The following is a 17,825-nucleotide window of genomic DNA, read 5'->3' on the forward strand; positions in this document are numbered from 1 at the left end:
GCCACAGAAAAGCCACGTGATTTAGCGTCCGCCCATCCGTCCGCCTTCCGCCCGCTCCTTCTAGGAAGCAAAGGCCACGTGATAAGACGTAGACTACGTCGTACAGGTAAGAGAAACGCTTAAATGATTGGCACTCGTTTCGTCCAATTAAAACAGCGACCTGCCGGCGCTGTACAATGGAAAGGTCCTATTTACATAAGGCGGGAAGAAAGGGAGTTGGGAGGCTGCTGAGCCGGGAAGGAATGCCGGAAACGAGAGGCTCGTCGGGGGAGGAAACGGGTCGTTCCAGGGGAGAGGACTTTGGAGGCGTAGGTAGGCTGCACTCGCACGTGCAAGAACGTCGCGCGCGTGCAGTTAGGAAGGGGGCGCTCCCCAACCGCCGTCTCAAGAGCGGAAGCGGCGTCGAGCCTGGAGACAGAGGGAAGCGGAAGGGGCCTTTGCCGGGATGTGGGGCGGCTGGAGACTCCTCGGACTGGAAGCACGTGGGCGACTGGCTTCTTGAGCAAAATTAAGTTTCCGGCGGGGTTTTGTTTCTTTCGCTCCTAACCAGTCGCCAGAGACCACTCTTAGCTGGGTCTATAAAATGGCGCTTAGTCCGAGGGAAGCGTTTTTAGGATTTGCGCAGCTTTTTGAGAGCTGCAAGATCCGTAAGACAAGCTATGCCCACCACACTAGCTGTTAAGAGAATGAAAAATTCACTAGTCGAGTCTTGATTTCCCGTACTTCGTCACGCGGGCAGTTTGACACGGTTTCAGTAAGGTACGTGTTAAATAAGGCCCTCCTAGAGATGCAGGTCACAAAAGCTCGACCACCGTGAGAATGGCGTAGATTCCGAGCGCGATATAAAATAAATAACTTGTCTTTTGGGGGGTTCTTCTTAGCTTGTTGCTCATGTCTTCCATACAACATCGCCATTTTGTATGTTGCTACAGAGAAGACGTATAATAATAAAACAAGATAAGCCAGGTTTAGATCATTACATTTACAGAACACCGTTCCCCATCTAGTCAGTGTGGAAGCTATAATTGAGCCTCGTATGTTAATTACACACATCAACCATATTTATAAACCTCTTTTCAAGTCTAAGAGCCAGCTAAGCAAAATATAATAAATGTGAGGTATTGCACATCCTGACAACCACAGCCTTTCCCATAATGTTTCACTGGACCTTATCAGGGATAGCAGGAAATTTCTGACCTGAGGATATTGAAATAAAGATTTCTGTCATTGTTGATTGCTTGCAAACCACTTTTCCATCAACCGTAAGAGCACATTCTATCCTTTACCAAAATTTAAACTGATCTAATTCATGTACAAGCGTGAAGTTATCTGATCACTGATAATAATGAAGTTGAAGTTGCTAACTTATGATAATATTGAATCCATACCCTCATTTCATCAACTATAAAATTATCCTTACCATAATATTTCTCCTGTAGAATGTAGGATGATGGTTAAGAGAGCTGACTTCTAAACTGGCAATCTGTTTTTGAACCCCCATTCCTGCACATGCAGCCAGCTGGGTGACCTTGGGTTCACCACAGCACCGATAAAGCTGTTCTGATCGAGCAGTAATATCAGGTCTCTCTCAGCCTCACCTGCCTCAGAGAGAGTCTGCTGTAGGGAGAGGAAAAGGAAGGCGATTGTCTACTGGTAGCGTGAAGCGGCATATAAGAACCAACTCTTCTTCCATATCAAGGTTTTTCATAGTCACATAAAAAAAGGCATACTGCATATGGATTTTGTGTGTAGGTGGAGTTTCTACCGCCTTTCGTACCTACCTAACAGTTTTTGAATATTCGTAAGATGTAGTTCTCATTTTGTGACTGCAAATATTATGGTGTCCTAATCAAGACTCTTGTATTGGTACTATAATAGGTCATGTTAACAGCAGATTGCAGGATTGAGATAGTGAATTCAGTAATTATGGATTTGTTCAGAGTTAAGATGTAAAGACCTAAAATAAAACATTCTTAGTGTTCTTAAACATAAATATTTATACTAGTTGTACCAGTATCAAAAATTTCAAAACCAATGTGGCATTTTCAGCACACATCAGTTTTATCCTGAAAGGATATTTATGTTATATGTAATATGTATGATTTGGATTATATAGTATGAACCTTGCATACTTTAATGTACCTTGCACACTTTAATGTACCGATAACACTTGAAATATTCAGTAGATTACTGTCCTGTCCATCCTTATTGTTAATAGATTATTACTTCATAGCAACTCTTAGCAATGTGTTTTTTTGAGATTGGTATTATTATGGTTATATTACCCATCCTTTCTTACACACTAGTCTACTTTACTGGCATGGGAAAGAGAGGCATCATAACGATGGCCATCTGAATTAGTCAGTGGATTCTCCCAGGGAAGCCAACTGGTCAGGTGTTTTTAGGTCACAACTGTAGTCCTACTGCAATAGCTCTGTCTTATAAGCCCTGCAGAATGTCCACTCTGATCTTAGTTGGCAGAGCATCCCACCAGGCTGGGCCGAAAAGGCCTTGGCTCTGGTTGAGGCCAGTGATCCTAAGCAGGTTCTGTATAGTTTTAAACTTTTCCATGTTAAAATACAAACATTGTGAATAAAAATATAATTGAAAAAAATGTTTTTCTATGCACACAAGTTGCCTGATGTTCAGGAAGCACAAGCGCAAATAATTAATTGCTCAGTTCTTAGAATCTTGGCTAATGCTTCTTAAATTGTGAAACCATAAGTTAAAGTACTTGAATTATTAGGAATCATATGCTGATCCCTTCAAAACAGCTGTAAATCCTCTCACACAGTGTTGCAGTTATGAAGAAAAACAGTTGGCAAGGAAGAGAGACTCATACACGGAGCAATCGGAGGCAAACTTACAATCGCAGGCCATATCAGATACGCAACCACTGGAGCCATACAGAAAGGCAAGTTTTTGTGACATTTCCAAATTTGGTACATCAGAATGGAGGAGGCTACTTAGAGAATTATGGTAAAGGCAACATTTATTGTTGCAGTCATTCAGACCAGATCATGCAGACAACATCATAAGAGACCATAGCAGTATGGTCATAAGGTATAGTACAGTTGAAACATGTCATAGAGATAAAACTTAAAACTGTTTTACTTCAAGGCATCACATTTTCATAGCAGTGACACAAACTTAGCAAGCAAAATTTTCACCTGAGTGCTCTCATCCTTTAAACAGCCTTTTTGCTCAGTCTGTATTTGATCATTGGGAAGAAATGTCAGCTATCTGTTCCACATAATATATTTCTGGTAAGGGCTTGGAGGAGGAATGTGTCTCATGACAAGTGCCTCACCCACTCAGGACTATCCCACCCCCGAGTGCCTCCTCCTCCAAACAGCTTGGCTGTCTGTCCAGCGGCCAGCCAATCGCCTTCTGTCCCCCACCCCTGACTACTCCCTCCTCCTTCCACTTCCCTCTGAGGCTTGGAGGCTGCAGATCTCTGCTGTGTGAGAGCTGCCCCTGCCAGTGAGTTCCCTAACAGCTGCCTGCAGCCTTTCCAGGTCCTGGGGGTAGGGTTAGGTCATCCACAGAGATCTTCCACTCCATCCCACTAATCTAGCGCCCGTTGTAATCCTGAATGCAATGGACTTGGCCCCTAGTTTACAATAATAGCTGAAACTCCTACTATGTAGGAGAAAGCCTTCCGGACCAGAATTGCCACCCCTTCCACCTACCATGGATCTGACATTGATGCAGGACTGAGTACCCAGGTGGGGCCAGTTCTTCCAAGGTGACTGACTCGCCTTCCTGCACACAAATCTTGGTCACGCAAGCAAGGTCCGCCCCTGACTCAGCAAAGAAACCCTGCAGAGTTGGGGTTTTGTTGCTAATTGACCTTGCATTGCACAGGATCAAGGTTGGATCCCCCTGAGCCTCCACCTTCACATACCTGGGGATGGGACGAAAGTTAAAAGAGAATCGAGCGCGAACAACAGCGCTCCCAACTCTTCTATTGTCCAACCTCTTTCCCCTGCCGTATCACCCCTGGCCCAGCACCGTAGGTATCGCAGCCCCATATATGGCGTGGGAGGATAATTTTATGGATACCGTGGACCAACAAAAAACCCCTCAAAAATGAATTTGAGATCAAATCAAACCTGAACTCTCCCTACAGCTAAGTCACTAGACTAAGCCTATCATATTTTTGTCACATTCTGAGAAGACGAGTTACTGGACAAGACAATAATGCTAGGAATAATGAAAGGCAACAGGAAAGAAGAAAAGCCAATATGTGATAGATCATTCTGGAAGCCAGAAGCAAGGCTGTTAGTGATAAGGATGTTTTGGAGGCCATTCATTCATAGGGTTGCTATATATATTGTCCTGTTGTTTAGGTTATATATAGTTTGGATGTATGTTAATATAGCCTCATTTATGCCATCTTTAAGTAGGCATGAACAAGAATGGCAAAACTCACAGAATCCAGGCACCAGCCAAAATGAATATCCCTCTACATCTTCTGGCATGTGTCAAAGCAGTCCAGTACCTGGTAAGGAATTATATATCAGAAAACTCCACACTACTGTTATGACATTTATTTAACATGTCAAAGAATATTTGACCATTGTGATTGGAAAATATTTGAACGTTATTAGTCTCAAATTGGCTAGTTAAATTGACAAATAGGAGATATCTAATACTGCTCACATTATGTTAATAGATGAAAATTTATTGAAATAACAGAATTTATATAAAGTGTTTCCCCTCCTGTCCACTTCTATCAAAGGGTCAGCTGGGATTGATGATGATCACATATTTCTGTTAATCTTTTAAAGGCAAATTACAGTCATGCATGATCCCAGTTTGAATTGGGTCTGCATGGGTAAAAGAATGCGGGTTAAACTTTGAGTTTCCCCCTTATCTACATTAATACGAACAGCTAAAGTATATGTTGATATGATTGACAAATCATTGCATAACTACATTTATTGCTTAATCTGCTTTTTTGAGAAACTGTGAGACTTTATGTGAGACACAGGCAGTAATATCAGAGCCCTCTCAGCCTCATCTACCTCACTGGGTGTCTGCTCTGGGAAGAGGAAAGGGAAGACAAATATAGGCTGCTTTGAGATTCCTTCTGGTAGAGAAAAGTGGCATATAAGAATCAGCTCTTCTTCTTCTACAAGGTTACAATAGTTAAATCTGTAAGGTCTAGAATTACTTTGCTATCTAGTTGGTGAACTTTGTTCTCTGCTCCCTGTTCTTATTCCACCCCATCTTGATCCTTTCATTAGATCCATTAGCAGTGTTTGTAACAATATATTCCTTGAATTAAACCGAAATTATGAATGATTTATTTATTGTTAAAAGTAATTGTCCTCCTCATAGGGTTAATTCTCTTTCTAGTCAAGCACCTTCAGGTCTAATAACTTCCTCTGTATGAACTTTGTAAAGCAATTTGTGGTGGCTGAGCAATTCAAAAACTTGTTGTATAACATAGCGATCCCCAACCTGTGGGCTGCCGACCACATGTGGTCCCTCGACTAATTGGAGGTGGGCCCCGAAGGACGTCTTCTCCCCCCCCCCCCCCGGCCCTTTACAACAGTGGTCCCCAACCTGTGGCCCGGTGCCAGGCCGTGAAGGCCACGGCGCCGGGCCGCGGCTCCCTCTCCCCGCCCCCACCCCCCCGCAGTAAAAAACTTCCCAGGCCGCAAGCTTGCGGCCCGGGAAGCTTCTTACTGCGGGAGGGCGGGGAGAGGGAATCAGGGCCGGGCTGCGTGGCCGTGCGGGCACGGCCCGATGAGTGGGCGCGGTCCGCGCGGGCGCGGCCCGATGCCCTGCTGGTCCCCAGCCTCAGAAAGGTTGGGGACCGCTGCTTTACAACACACTTCATTGATGTGGCGTGTCGTTATCTTATTTTGAAGGGATGTTTAAACATTACCATAGTGATCAGAGAGTGTTAGGGCAGTGGTTGAGAGTAGAGGAGTAAACTACCCCCCCCCCCCACTGGGCTTCAGTAAAAGGCATTGAGTGGTCCCCGGTGAGTGGTTCCCGGTGATAAAAAGGTTGGGGACCACTGGTATAACATACATGCTACGCTTAATTATAGACACAATAGCAGTTCATAGGAATAAGTCAGAGCTGAAGGGTCACACATAAGAGTGATGAGCAATTTGTGTGCATGTGTGTGTGTTTGGGGCAGGGGTGAAGACTAATACCATTTTGGTCTGGGTATTTAAAGTGTTATTGAGTTAGATACTTGGAAGAGCCAGTAGTTGGAGGAAGTTTCCTTAGGCTGGATGAAGGCTCCTTGAAGGATGGTTGGCTCCACTGCACTAATAGCAGCCATCTTGGATTTCAACAATCCTGAGTAGATGTCAAAAAGCATGTTCTCTGTAGGCATATAAAACATTACTTCTGGCCTCATGGTGGCTACTGGACTGGCTTCTGACACTTGCATTTTCAATCATGTGTCTGCAGCATAGAGTTGCCAGCCAGCAGGCAACCGGTGGGAGACTGGGGAGTCATACCAGTCTAGACAAAACTATATACATTTCTAGCAATTCCTAGAGTGGACTATTGTCACTTCTGGGTTTTCCCTGAAAGTAGCAACACGCCACCAGCCAATGCTATTTCTCCAATTATTTTTCTCCTGTTGGAAATGGGAGCTAGGAGCAGAAGCAAATGGAAAGGCTGCAGCAGCAGGCCTTTTGTATTTATATTCTTCCATATGACTGGGAATGGTAAGAAAGTGTTCACAATTGTAAGAAAGAGCCTCTGTATCACATCACTTTTGTGATGTAGGGCTCAGTACACATGCTTAGCATGGGTGTGGGGAGAACAAAGCCACTTAGCAAGTTCATACCCTTGTCTACATGTGCTGGGTAGGTGTATGCCCTTCCTAAACATCTGCATAGATCTGATGTCCTACTCAAACATTAGACAGAATTAAATATAGTTCACAACTTAAATATTAATTGGACATGGACAAACTACTCAAAATTTGGTGGTTTTGTCCATCTGATCAGTAACTGTGCTAAGCCACCAGAATGTTCTAAATAGAGTTTCCAGCATCTTGATTGGGTCTGGAATACCACAAAGGTTTATTTTTCAATGCTTGCTTGTTCAGATCAATAGAATCTATTTGTGTTCTATTTCTGTTTAAGAATTACCAGGATTTTACTATGATCCTGAAAAAAACCGTTACTTCCGCTTGCTTCCTGGGCATAACAATTGCAACCCTCTCACCAAAGAAAGCATTCAGCACAGGGAGACAGAATGTCAAAGGCTGAAACTCTTAGAAGAGGAAGAGAAATGCATGAAGGTAGGATGCCAAATTTAATCTCCCACTTAGTCAGGAAAATAAAATAAACTTTAGAGCCACAGCCCAACACAAAGCAAAGTAAGTGTGTAAGCATGCCTAACTTTGAACTAGTTTTGTTACCTTTGTTTTTAACATTAGTCTAAGCATCTCTGTCAATAGACATGCAAGCCTTATTATTCATTTAAAAATAAAAATCTTAAATCATTTGGTGTTTATACTAAAAAAAGATGTTAGGGGTATGCTAATAATTATGCATGAAGAGTTTCTGGAGGTTTTTTGGTTTAAGTCAAAACTTGACAATGTTCTTTTATTCTTTTAAATAGAAAACATCCAGATCTGGACTGAACACATCGATTATCTTACGTAAAAGGCAGTTAGGTTTGTTTAACTCTTTTAGTTATTGCAGGTAAGATCATTTAAAATTCCTTTTAATGCTGAGAAATATTACTCTGTATCTTTACCTTTACCCTGTTGCCCTAGCCTTCATTCAGAGAAGAGGACATAGCTGGATAAAAAGTATCACTAAGATGCCTATTTGATGGAGATGCATAGTTGCAGACTTTACTATGCATACAATAATGAATCTGCCCACTTTTGATTCGTCTATAGTCCACTATAATCCACCCTTACCTCAGATTTCATCTGTATTACTTGAGAGAAAAGGTATTTGCTGAAGCAATTTGTTATCAGATTTTTTATCTTTATCCAGCTCAATTTGTTTTACAACAAAATAGTCCAGTAGCATGAAATGCATGAAGGAGCCATTGATCACTGACAGTTTTATTTCTCCTATGTTTTTTTTTTAACTACAACTGAATTTGAGGGTAGTGTTTGGCTGTTTTGGCAAAGAATTATCATATGGCTGTATTTGGATGTTGTGACACAGTTTACTACTTTAACAGAAATAACCTTTGCTTTATATTCCCACTCTCATGATAGTCTGAGGAAGAATGCTTGCACTTGAAAGCTCATACTTTGAATAAATCTTGGTTGGTCTTAAAAGTGCTACTGGACTCTGATTTTATTGAAAAAAATACATAGGTACTATATATATTTTAATAGCCTTTTATTAGTCTAGTCTGACAAATTCCTTTTCTTTCTTTACTGTTAGGCTGATCCATGAATTAAAGGTGAATTGCATGCAAAGAAGAAAAATAGAAATTGAAAGCCCAGATTCTTCAATTTCTGGGAGCAACAATTTTAAACTGATAGCGGTATGTTGGAGGACTTACTTTATGGTAAAAAATTAAATTAGCATTATCTTTGAAGTTGAGCTGTGTGATGTTATACAAAAGATTGGGTAAAATCCAGTGGATCATTCCTGCTTCTCTCCCCAAATTTATATAATCTCAGAGCATTTCACCAATTTTGCTTTTCTAGGCAGATGCAGCCTGTGAGAGGATATTCACTGTGAATGATGTAGACCATGGAGGATGTAAATATGGGATTGTCGACCTCAGTGGCTTGGGGAAGGATTCTCTTACTGTGGAGATGTATGACAATCTTTACTTCACAAATCGCAAGGTACCTCTTCACTAGAAACTGGAAATGATTCATTCTGTTAGACCAGGGATCACCAACCTTTTTGAGCTTGTGAGCAGTTTCAGAATTCTAACACAGGATTGGGGGGGAGGGGGTGCAATCGCAACCACAAAATAGCTATAGCAGGAGCCAGAGCCCATACACAGAGGAAGCCCAAGTGCAAGGGAGAAGAGTGTGAGAGAGAATAAATCAATCTGCTGGCTACTGCCACTGAAACAATGTTATTTTAATCTGTATAGCAGCTCAGATGTTCAGTGGTCAATCAGAAGCCCTGCTGGTAACAGCCCCACCTGGTACCACCCACTTTCTAAAAACACTTGTTTGATGCAAAAAAATGGTATCAACGGCTGCCATGGGCACTACACTGGAGACCCCTGTATTAGACTCCTTCCATTTTAGACTGTAATCCTGAAGTCAGTGCTCTTTATCTTGATCTTTTTATATACTTTGTACAGTGCTTGGAAATTTCAGGCCTTTAATTGGGTTTGATGATGTGGGAGCTGGTCTTAGTTAAGGCGAGAATGGATAGAAATTAACTACAGAATCATCACAAACATGCTTCAATTCTTCTTCATTATGAAAAAGGTTTGCTTTCATTAAGCAGGTGTTTTCAACACTTCAATTTAAAAAACCACAGTGCATGGCAGTGACTTTGGGGCAGAACTTTGATATGTAAGAGTATCTTTAGAAGACTTCTACCCTTCCTCTGCACAGTTTGTTCAAGGCAGCTAGCAGAAGGAATTAAAAAATGAACCTTCATAATAAAGCTGAGCACGAATAGCAAAATCATTTCTACCTATATGTGAAAACACCAAATAATACATAGTAGGTCGAACTAGTGATTTAGTTCACTACTGTACTTTTCGGTGGCACTTGTGTGGGCAGGATTTATGTTACTGAAAGGCCAAAGAGGGTAATGGTGTGTAGACAAGTGTCTGGGAGCCCCAAGTTTGAATCCCCATTCTGCTATGGGAAATTGCTATGTGACTTGGCTCAGTCGCACATTCTTGGCCAAACTTACCCTGCAACGTTGCTAGGAGAATAAAATTGTGATGGGAAGAAAATTGTAATTCCCATGTGGAGTATAAATGAAATATAAATACAATAAATCAGTTAAAAACAAGTGACCTGTGGAATATTGAAGCAATTAAGGAGGTGATAAAGTCAGTAATATTTCATTTTAGGTAAACTACTGCAGGCTACTCAGTGATTTCTGCACACACAAATTCTTCTGATCATTATAAATTTTATACATTTATAAAATTAATATGTACCACTTTATATATTTTGACAAATGCCTAATGGGGCCTAAAAAGAAAGGTATTTTTGGATCCCAAAATACATTGTGCCTCTTCTAAAACAGATAATTATCTTGATAAAAGTAGGCTCTTGGAAAGTTTTTTTCTTTTCAAAGAACCACAGAATGGAAAATGAGGCAAAATTCTGTAAGTGTCAGAAGTGACAACATAAGGCAAGGAAAAACCCACCCAAGTATGAGAATTTAATGTAGTCACCTTTTCCATAAGGTTATAATCTTCAAGTTGTGTCGTATATTGATTTTCTGACCCCTTCCTCAATCATTCTTTCTGATGCATATTGATCCTAATAGGCTATGTTATTCTTGTTTTTTTAAGGTGAATTCTGTGTGCTGGGCTTCACTAAGTCATCCGGATTCCCATGTTTTATATCCTTTTTATTAAAATTAAAAAAGGAAAGAAACCCCTTGGGATAAGGAGCCTGTGCTTCACAAAGGCATTGTTACACAGGGATAAACAATATGTAATTTTTTAAAATGAATTCATTTTTGTCTTTGGAAAATAATTATAATTATCCTCTGTGCTCAGGCTTGCAGGGGGTGGGGAATCTGACATTATGGTACAGATAATGTGATACAAAGTGAATGGAAATCTTGTTCACAAAGAATTATGGTGTGATTGGAATAGGAGGACAGACTGAGAAAACTTACCTCAGTAGCTAGAGGTAAGAAACAACAGTAGTTTCTCAGGCCTAGATCACTCTTTAGCCTCAAGGCTTCAGGTAACAACACTGTTGTGATAAAATTAACACTTGTATTGAAAGGAAATACAAAATGGAAATGTTGTCAATTTCTGAAGAGCTCAGAGTGTTTTCTGTTATGCTCACCTTTAGGAAAACAGATATTGCTTTCTCCTATGGCATTGTTAGTTGGAAATGTGCCTTGAGGTTTTCTCCCAGTTGTCCTTCATATTAAAATGATAGAGATTAGAGATTCCAGTAGAAAAATTGAAGTTATCCCTTCAAAGGAGCCCTGCACAACTTGCTTTATTGGGTATATTTTACAGTAATCTGTTATACCTGTTTTTGGTTGGTCCTAAGATGGAGGTCTATATCATGCCTTTGAAGCTGCTGTATTTATGTTTATGTATTCAAGAATCTAGGAGAACCTCTTGTGGCGCAGAGTGGTAAGGCAGCAGACATGCAGTCTGAAAAGCTCTGCCCATGAGGTTGGGAGTTCAATCCCAGCAGCCGGCTCAAGGTTGACTCAGCCTTCCATCCTTCCGAGGTCGGTAAAATGAGTACCCAGCTTGCTGGGGGGTAAACAGTAATGACTGGAGAAGGCACTGGCAAACTACCCCGTATTGAGTCTGCCATGAAAACTCTAGAGGGCGTCACCCCAAGGGTCAGACATGACTCGGTACTTACACAGAGGGGATACCTTTACCTATTCAAGAATCTATATTCCCTTTCTTCAGCATAGTCAAAAACATTTTACCCTAGACCGGAATTAGATAACAGAAAATCTGCAGCCAGATAACAGAAAATCTGCAGTCAGGACAGCCTAGTGCCCTTTGAAAAGGAGCAGGAAGGGAGGAGCAAGCCAGAGCTCTTCCAGAAGGCTATTCCATAGTGTCTATGCCATGGCCACGACCATGACCCAGTGAGTCTTCATTGAAGCCAGACGCACTTAGCAAACTGATGGATTTACTAAGAGGGATTTCTCACCTGATCTGAGTTGATAAGCAGGTGTCTTTTATCCTTAACAACCTTTATCAAGCTGTGCCTCATGGGTATTGCAGAAACTTTGGGCTGTGCTAGTCTACTCCCTGCTTACTTATTCACCAGCTCTAACTCAGGTAGTACACACCAGTTGGGTGAGTAGTTACGCATACAGAGATCCTGTATGTGGGCATCCATTTTTCAGTTTCTCCAGTGACTTTCTTAAGTTTCATGGGAAGAAATATTAAGGCTGCCTTATTTTACTAAGGATTAGAAGAGAACACAAAACTGAGATTGGATAATAGTTTCATTTGTGGATATTGCCAAGTCACAAAGTGGGAGCTTCATTCCTAGCAAAGGAATTCAAAGGGGGTTTTATTTTTGGGACGTGTGTGTAAAAATATAGTATCTATCTGATTTGCAATATCCAGATTATTTGCAGACTGATGGATAATGACATGTTATTCAGATGTCATACGGTACTCTTAAAACACGGGAGTTCAAATTTAGGACCTCATATTTGGGGGTGTTCTCCATAACGACCCATTTGATTGGTACTTAATAAAGAACTCAGTCTTAACATTATTTTTTTTTTAATGCACGCGCGCGCACACACAGATTTGGGATTTGAGAGATATTGAGGGATCAGAGTATAACTATATTATATAGACATAATTATACGAGCCTTGTATAACTTTATTAAATTATCTTATTTCTCTAAAGGCTTGATGGGCATTCCAAAGGATAATTGTTATAAACTCTGTTTCACTTGTTCTTGGGTTTATTCTGGGAATACTTGCTCCTTTCTCTTCTAGCAGTTTTGTCCATGGGATGGCTCTCAATACGTCTGAGTTTATTAAAGCTTGCGGTATGAAAATCTAACAGACATATCTGACTATAAACTTCCTCGGCCCCCCATCTTATAAGATGGCATTGATTCAAAGTGACATTAGCCAGATATAAAGATTTCAAAGGATCTGAAGGATCATTGTACCTATTTCCAAAATAAGTAATTTCTGTGAGGTATTTAAAAATAAAATTCTGAAAACAAGAAGCCAAAAACATAACATTGTCTTCCCATTATGCAATTATCCCACCTCTACCCCCATGAATAGACCAATAGAATTCCATGGAACCAAGTAGAAAAACTCTTATCAAAGGTGTGATCCTACTATGGATTATTGTGTCTGTTTTTCAATGATACCTTCCTGGAAATCTACACCAGAGGGTAGAAATTGATTAAAAGGACATGGCAGTGTTCTCAAACAAAGATCAGATTGGTATTCAACAGGATTAGCATTGATGATTGCATACAGGTGAGCATAATGTTGAAAAGAGCTGTGACAACACAAAAGATCAGACGAGGCAGCATAGTTCAAAGCCTAAGAGAGTAATGGTGAAGTCTGTGTAAGAGGAACTACCTGTTGACACACAGCAGATTCCAACAAATCAGAATATTTTGCAAAAATCCATGGAGCAAATAACCTGTGTTGTGAAGAGAAATAAAAAAGCCTGGGATGTACAGCCAAGCAAGATTGGAACATAATTACAAAAAACCAGGAACAAATAACAATGCTGTTTGCAGTGAAAAGTGCAAAAAAAGAAAAAGAAATCAAGTTAATATATCTTCTGCTTACCCTTGGCTCCATAGATTCCTGTTAAAAGGAGGAAGTGGAAAAAAATACCAAGTGCAGCTGAAGAGGAGAACAGGAGGAGGCTTGTTGTGTTTCTCATTCATGGGCTGCAAGAACATACCCAGCTGTTACCAGCTTGCTATTATCAAAATTAATAATTTGATAATATAACTCCCATACAGATGTTGAGTTGAAAGAGTTGACTTCCAAGCTGCAGCTAAATAGGGCTACTCTAGAATAAATTAAGGGCACTCACTTTTCTGCAGATGTTCATTTGGCTTTATATAGTACTTAATAATAATGGAGCAAAAGTGTTTTTGTGTTAGTATGTTAGAAATCCTTCCAGTTTCTATTTGTATTTGAATATTTTGAAGTGTGATTTTTTTGAATGAGGAAAGAGACACACATTTCGGGGCACAAGCCAAGTAGGAAGCATAATCTTCTTCCTCATATTTCCTCTGTTCTCTTAGGAGACCAACCTGGAATGCTATGTAGTTTCAAAATCTCCACTGCCTGGTCCTGTGCTTGGTGTTTGAATCCTCAGGCTGATAACTGCTTCAGCACAGGTAATACCTTTCCCTTTTGCATCCTACATCCATTATGAAACTTTTATTACCCAATTGGTGCTTATTTTTGTTCTCTGTAGGTTTAACCCACCGCGTGCTTGTGACCAATGCAATGACAGGTCATCGGCAGACATTTGGCACTAGCAGTGATGTACTTGCACAGCAGTTTGCTGTCCAGGTAAGACTTGTGAGATAAGTAGCTGTTCATGAATCTAGCGTCTAGATGCAGGGATAGCTCTGAATAATCATGGCTATTGCTGGTAACACACAATAGGTAGGAAATTAGGGAAGCTACAAGCAAATCTGGGGGTTGCTTAAAATTCTGTTCAGTATCACGTCGTGTTGCTCCAAACAAATACCATTATTTTAATGAATATCAATGCCACCAGGTATTTTCAAACATTTCAGCCATGTTCTTTTTATCCCCCTCCCTCCCTCCCTCAAATGAATTTGAGGGTGAGGTATATGTGGTTCAATTACATAGCTGTTCTAGTTGAAAAATTACCATCTGATTGGGATTCTCCAATGCTAAACATTTGATTGCTACTCTCCGCTTTTGGTTATAGAAACTCTCTGCTTGAACATGTTCAAAGCAATACTGTAGGGGATTCTGAGAAGTAGTGGATAAAGTATTGGTCCTGAAATAAAGTATTGGTACTGAAATTGTCTTGATTATCTTGAACTATTACAATTTCTTTACCTAGCCTACCTGACAGGGTTGTTACAAAAAATAAATGGAAGGTATAAATGGAAGGTATACCAACATGACATAAATGAAATAGTAGGGTATAAAGGCATTGAAGATTTTAAGAAATGCTTCAGAAGATTGCAATACTGTTTCAGTTTCTTCTTTATTTTTCCAGACTCCAGTACTATATAACGGCTGTCGTTCAGGGGAAATTTTCAGCATTGACATCCGTCAGCGCAGCCATAAAGGGCAAGGTTGGAAAGCTGTCCGTCTCTTCCATAATTCAGCAATCACATCTGTTAATCTTCTGAAAACCGAGCAGTATCTCATGGCTGCAGATATGGCAGGACAGGTAGAGACAAGGCTTCTTTCAGAAAACATTTGTTTTAATATTTGTATTACTGCTTTATCTGTACATGGCAAGCTTCTTCTTGCAACACGAAGTATTTGACTGCTTTGCCCACTTGCAGATAAAACTGTGGGACCTGAGAAAACTAAGATGTGTGAAAGAGTACAGAGGCCATTACAATGAACATGCCATCCTCCCTTTGCATGTAAATGAGGAAGAAGGGCTTCTTACGGCAGGTATGTCAATACTTGTATGTATACAAAACTGTGTTGATCTATGGATGAGCCAGAGGGTGTGAAATTGGATACTTTGCTCTTTTATCTAATAAGAATACAGTGTACAATAGTCATTGAGATAGATCAGATGAAATTTTCCACTAACTGAATGCCCTTGCATCAGCAGAGTAGAACGTTCCTACCTCTATCCCTCTCGCTGCATCTCATTGATCTCCCTGACCCTCAGGAATCGAATGAGAGGCAGATCAAGGATCTATGGCTGGGAAGAGGAATTGACAGAAATTTTAACTTATTTCTGTTGGGCTGATCTTGTAATCAAGGATCATAGCCACTTTGTATGTAAAAATAATGTTAAAGATAGATGATGTGAAGATGGAATTTTTAAGAGCTTCATGTAGTGGTTAAGAACAGCATCTTCTAATCTGGCGAGCTGGGTTTGATTCCCCACTCCTCTTCCACATGCAGTCAGCTGGGTGACTTTGGGCTTGCCACAGTACTAATAAAGCTGTTCTGACCGAGCTGTAATATCAGGGCTCTCAGCCTCACCCACCTCACAGGATTTCTGTTGTGGGGAGAAGAAAGGAAAGGCAATTGTAAGACACTTTGAGACACCATCTGGTAGAGAAAAGTGGCATATAAAAACAGCTCTTCTAAAGTTTCTTGACAATATTTTTTCTTTTCAGTGGGTCAGGATTGCTACACCAGAATGTGGAGTCTACACGATGCTCATTTGCTCAGGACTATCCCTTCTCCATATCCATCTTCCAAGGACTCCATCCCAAGTGTGGTGTTCTCATCGCAACTGGGAGGCACCCGAGGTGTTCCTGGCTTGCTCATGGCTGTCAGACAAGATCTCTATTATTTCTCGTATAAGACAGATGACCCATATTGCCTGCATACCAAAGACATGGATCATCCTACTATCCTTAGTGACTAAGATGGGGAAAAAAATCTGATGCCTGCCTGTCCTGAAATGGTTGTACTCCTATGGACTTGGAGCTTTTCATCTTCTGCATTTTGCTGACATTTTTTCTTAAGAACTGTAATTCTGATGAACTGATCATTTGGATCATGGAGTTATTTGTGCTTTCTCCAAGCACTTAATTTATTCTCCTCATATATATTGCCAGTTGCAGATGTTTTGAAACTCCCAGAATATTTCCATATCCTCTGCTAGGCCTTGCACATTGCCCATATTCCATGTTTGCTCTTTTAATTATGTAGTGGGAAACTATATAGAAATTACCTAGGCATCAAAACTAAAGTAGGGGAGGTAACATTTAAGGTAATGATTTAAATATCAATGGAAACAATCTGTAAAAATGTTGTCTTCAATAAAGAATGTGGTAGACATGAAAATTATCCTGAATTTTCCAGATAACTGAAAAAGCTTGATTCTTGTATAGCTTTCTAATTTCATAGAATGTAGCACTTAGCTTGCTTATAGAATTTGTTAGGAAGGCTTATTGCTTTACACAGTCTGTATTGCAGAGTTTCTAAGGTGGTTCTGTTCATGTCCTCCTATGTCCAAGAGACTGAGGGAAGGCTAAAAGAAGGCTGAGGGAAATAAACACAACATACTTTATTTACAATTTATTTTTACAAATTCTTGTTGGCCCTCAGAAGACTGGGTGGGGGAGCCTGTAGTGATCTTGTTATCCTGTTGATCAATACAGGTTTTGCTGTTTTCTTAATAAAATGACTCTTTCCAAAGAAGAAATAGATAAATGTAATTGTATTTTGATTAGCAACAATAATTGAAACAAAGATGGTTTTCAAATTTATCTTCATTTTAAAATTTCAATTAGAAGAGTTGGTTTTTATATCCTACTTTTCACTGCCCGAAGAAGTCAAAGCAGCTTAGAATTGCCTTCCCTTCCTCTCCCTACAGCAGTCACCTTGTGAGGTAGGTGACAATGAAAGAGTTCTGAGAGAATTGAGACTGGCCCAAGGTCACCCAGCAGGCTTAACAGGCTCAAGGTACTAATTCTGTCTTTGCAGTCTTGCATTATGAAACAATTAAATGACGTTTAGAGTCATTGTGGAAAAGCAATCAGTTTAGATAGGTTTACATACTGTTTTATATGTTCCAAGGCATTGTAGAAGCAGAATGTTCACCTATTCCAGCTTCCTTGTTGAAAAAAGGATAACTCTATAATGCTATTCTGCATTATAATCATTTGCCTTTGTTCTGGCATGAGTGCATCATCTCATCTGAAAATTGATCACAGACATCAGGGTGATTCTTTTCCTTTCTGCAAATTTGGGCACTGTTAGTGGTAGCATGTAAAATATTACTTCAATTTCTGGGGAATTAAATAATTTGCTTGGACCAAATTTTGTTGGGAAGGGGAAGCCACAGCAGACAGGTCACCTGTGTAGCCAACAAGATGTGCTACAGATTTTTAATGATAAACTTCTATCAAGTCCTCCAAGACCCGCCCTCCCCCCAAATGAAGAAGTCCCAAGCTATCACCTTCATTTATCTATCCCCTTCATCAGCTTGGTTTCCCTCTTCTGTACTTTTTTCAACTCTGTTCTTTTTGAGAAGC

At 40.3% G+C, this 17,825-nt stretch overlaps 1 protein-coding gene across 10 annotated transcripts; it reads left to right on the forward strand.

Annotated features, from left to right (window-relative positions):
* Nucleotides 1-18: 18 nt before the first annotated feature.
* DCAF4 (DDB1 and CUL4 associated factor 4) lies at nt 19-16,635 on the forward strand. Of its 10 annotated transcripts, none has more exons than XM_077322660.1 (14): nt 19-106; nt 2,795-2,914; nt 4,407-4,507; nt 7,125-7,282; nt 7,606-7,688; nt 8,394-8,496; nt 8,663-8,806; nt 10,459-10,508; nt 11,858-11,955; nt 13,905-14,000; nt 14,081-14,178; nt 14,864-15,040; nt 15,159-15,273; nt 15,957-16,635. In XM_077322660.1, exons 2-14 carry the CDS (start codon nt 2,805-2,807, stop codon nt 16,208-16,210), a joined length of 1,587 nt encoding a protein of 528 aa, XP_077178775.1. In that variant the 5' UTR covers nt 19-106; nt 2,795-2,804; the 3' UTR covers nt 16,211-16,635. The 10 variants fall into 10 exon arrangements, with proteins under 10 accessions (XP_077178775.1, XP_077178779.1, XP_077178774.1 ...); XM_077322664.1 differs by having other exon boundaries at nt 4,410-4,507; XM_077322659.1 differs by lacking the exon at nt 19-106 and adding an exon at nt 153-312.
* The last annotated feature ends 1,190 nt before the right edge of the window (nt 16,636-17,825 follow it).

This window comes from Paroedura picta, chromosome 2, assembly GCF_049243985.1.
Source record: "Paroedura picta isolate Pp20150507F chromosome 2, Ppicta_v3.0, whole genome shotgun sequence".
Lineage (NCBI taxonomy): Eukaryota > Metazoa > Chordata > Lepidosauria > Squamata > Gekkonidae > Paroedura > Paroedura picta.

Coding starts and splice junctions, on each gene's coding strand:
- DCAF4 (XM_077322660.1), top strand. CDS start 2,805: ATGAAGAAAAACAGTTGGCAAGGAAGAGAGACTCATACACGGAGCAAT. Junction 7,283..7,605: donor AGGAAGAGAAATGCATGAAG/GTAGGATGCCAA, acceptor TCTTTTAAATAG/AAAACATCCAGATCTGGACT. Junction 14,001..14,080: donor TGATAACTGCTTCAGCACAG/GTAATACCTTTC, acceptor TGTTCTCTGTAG/GTTTAACCCACCGCGTGCTT.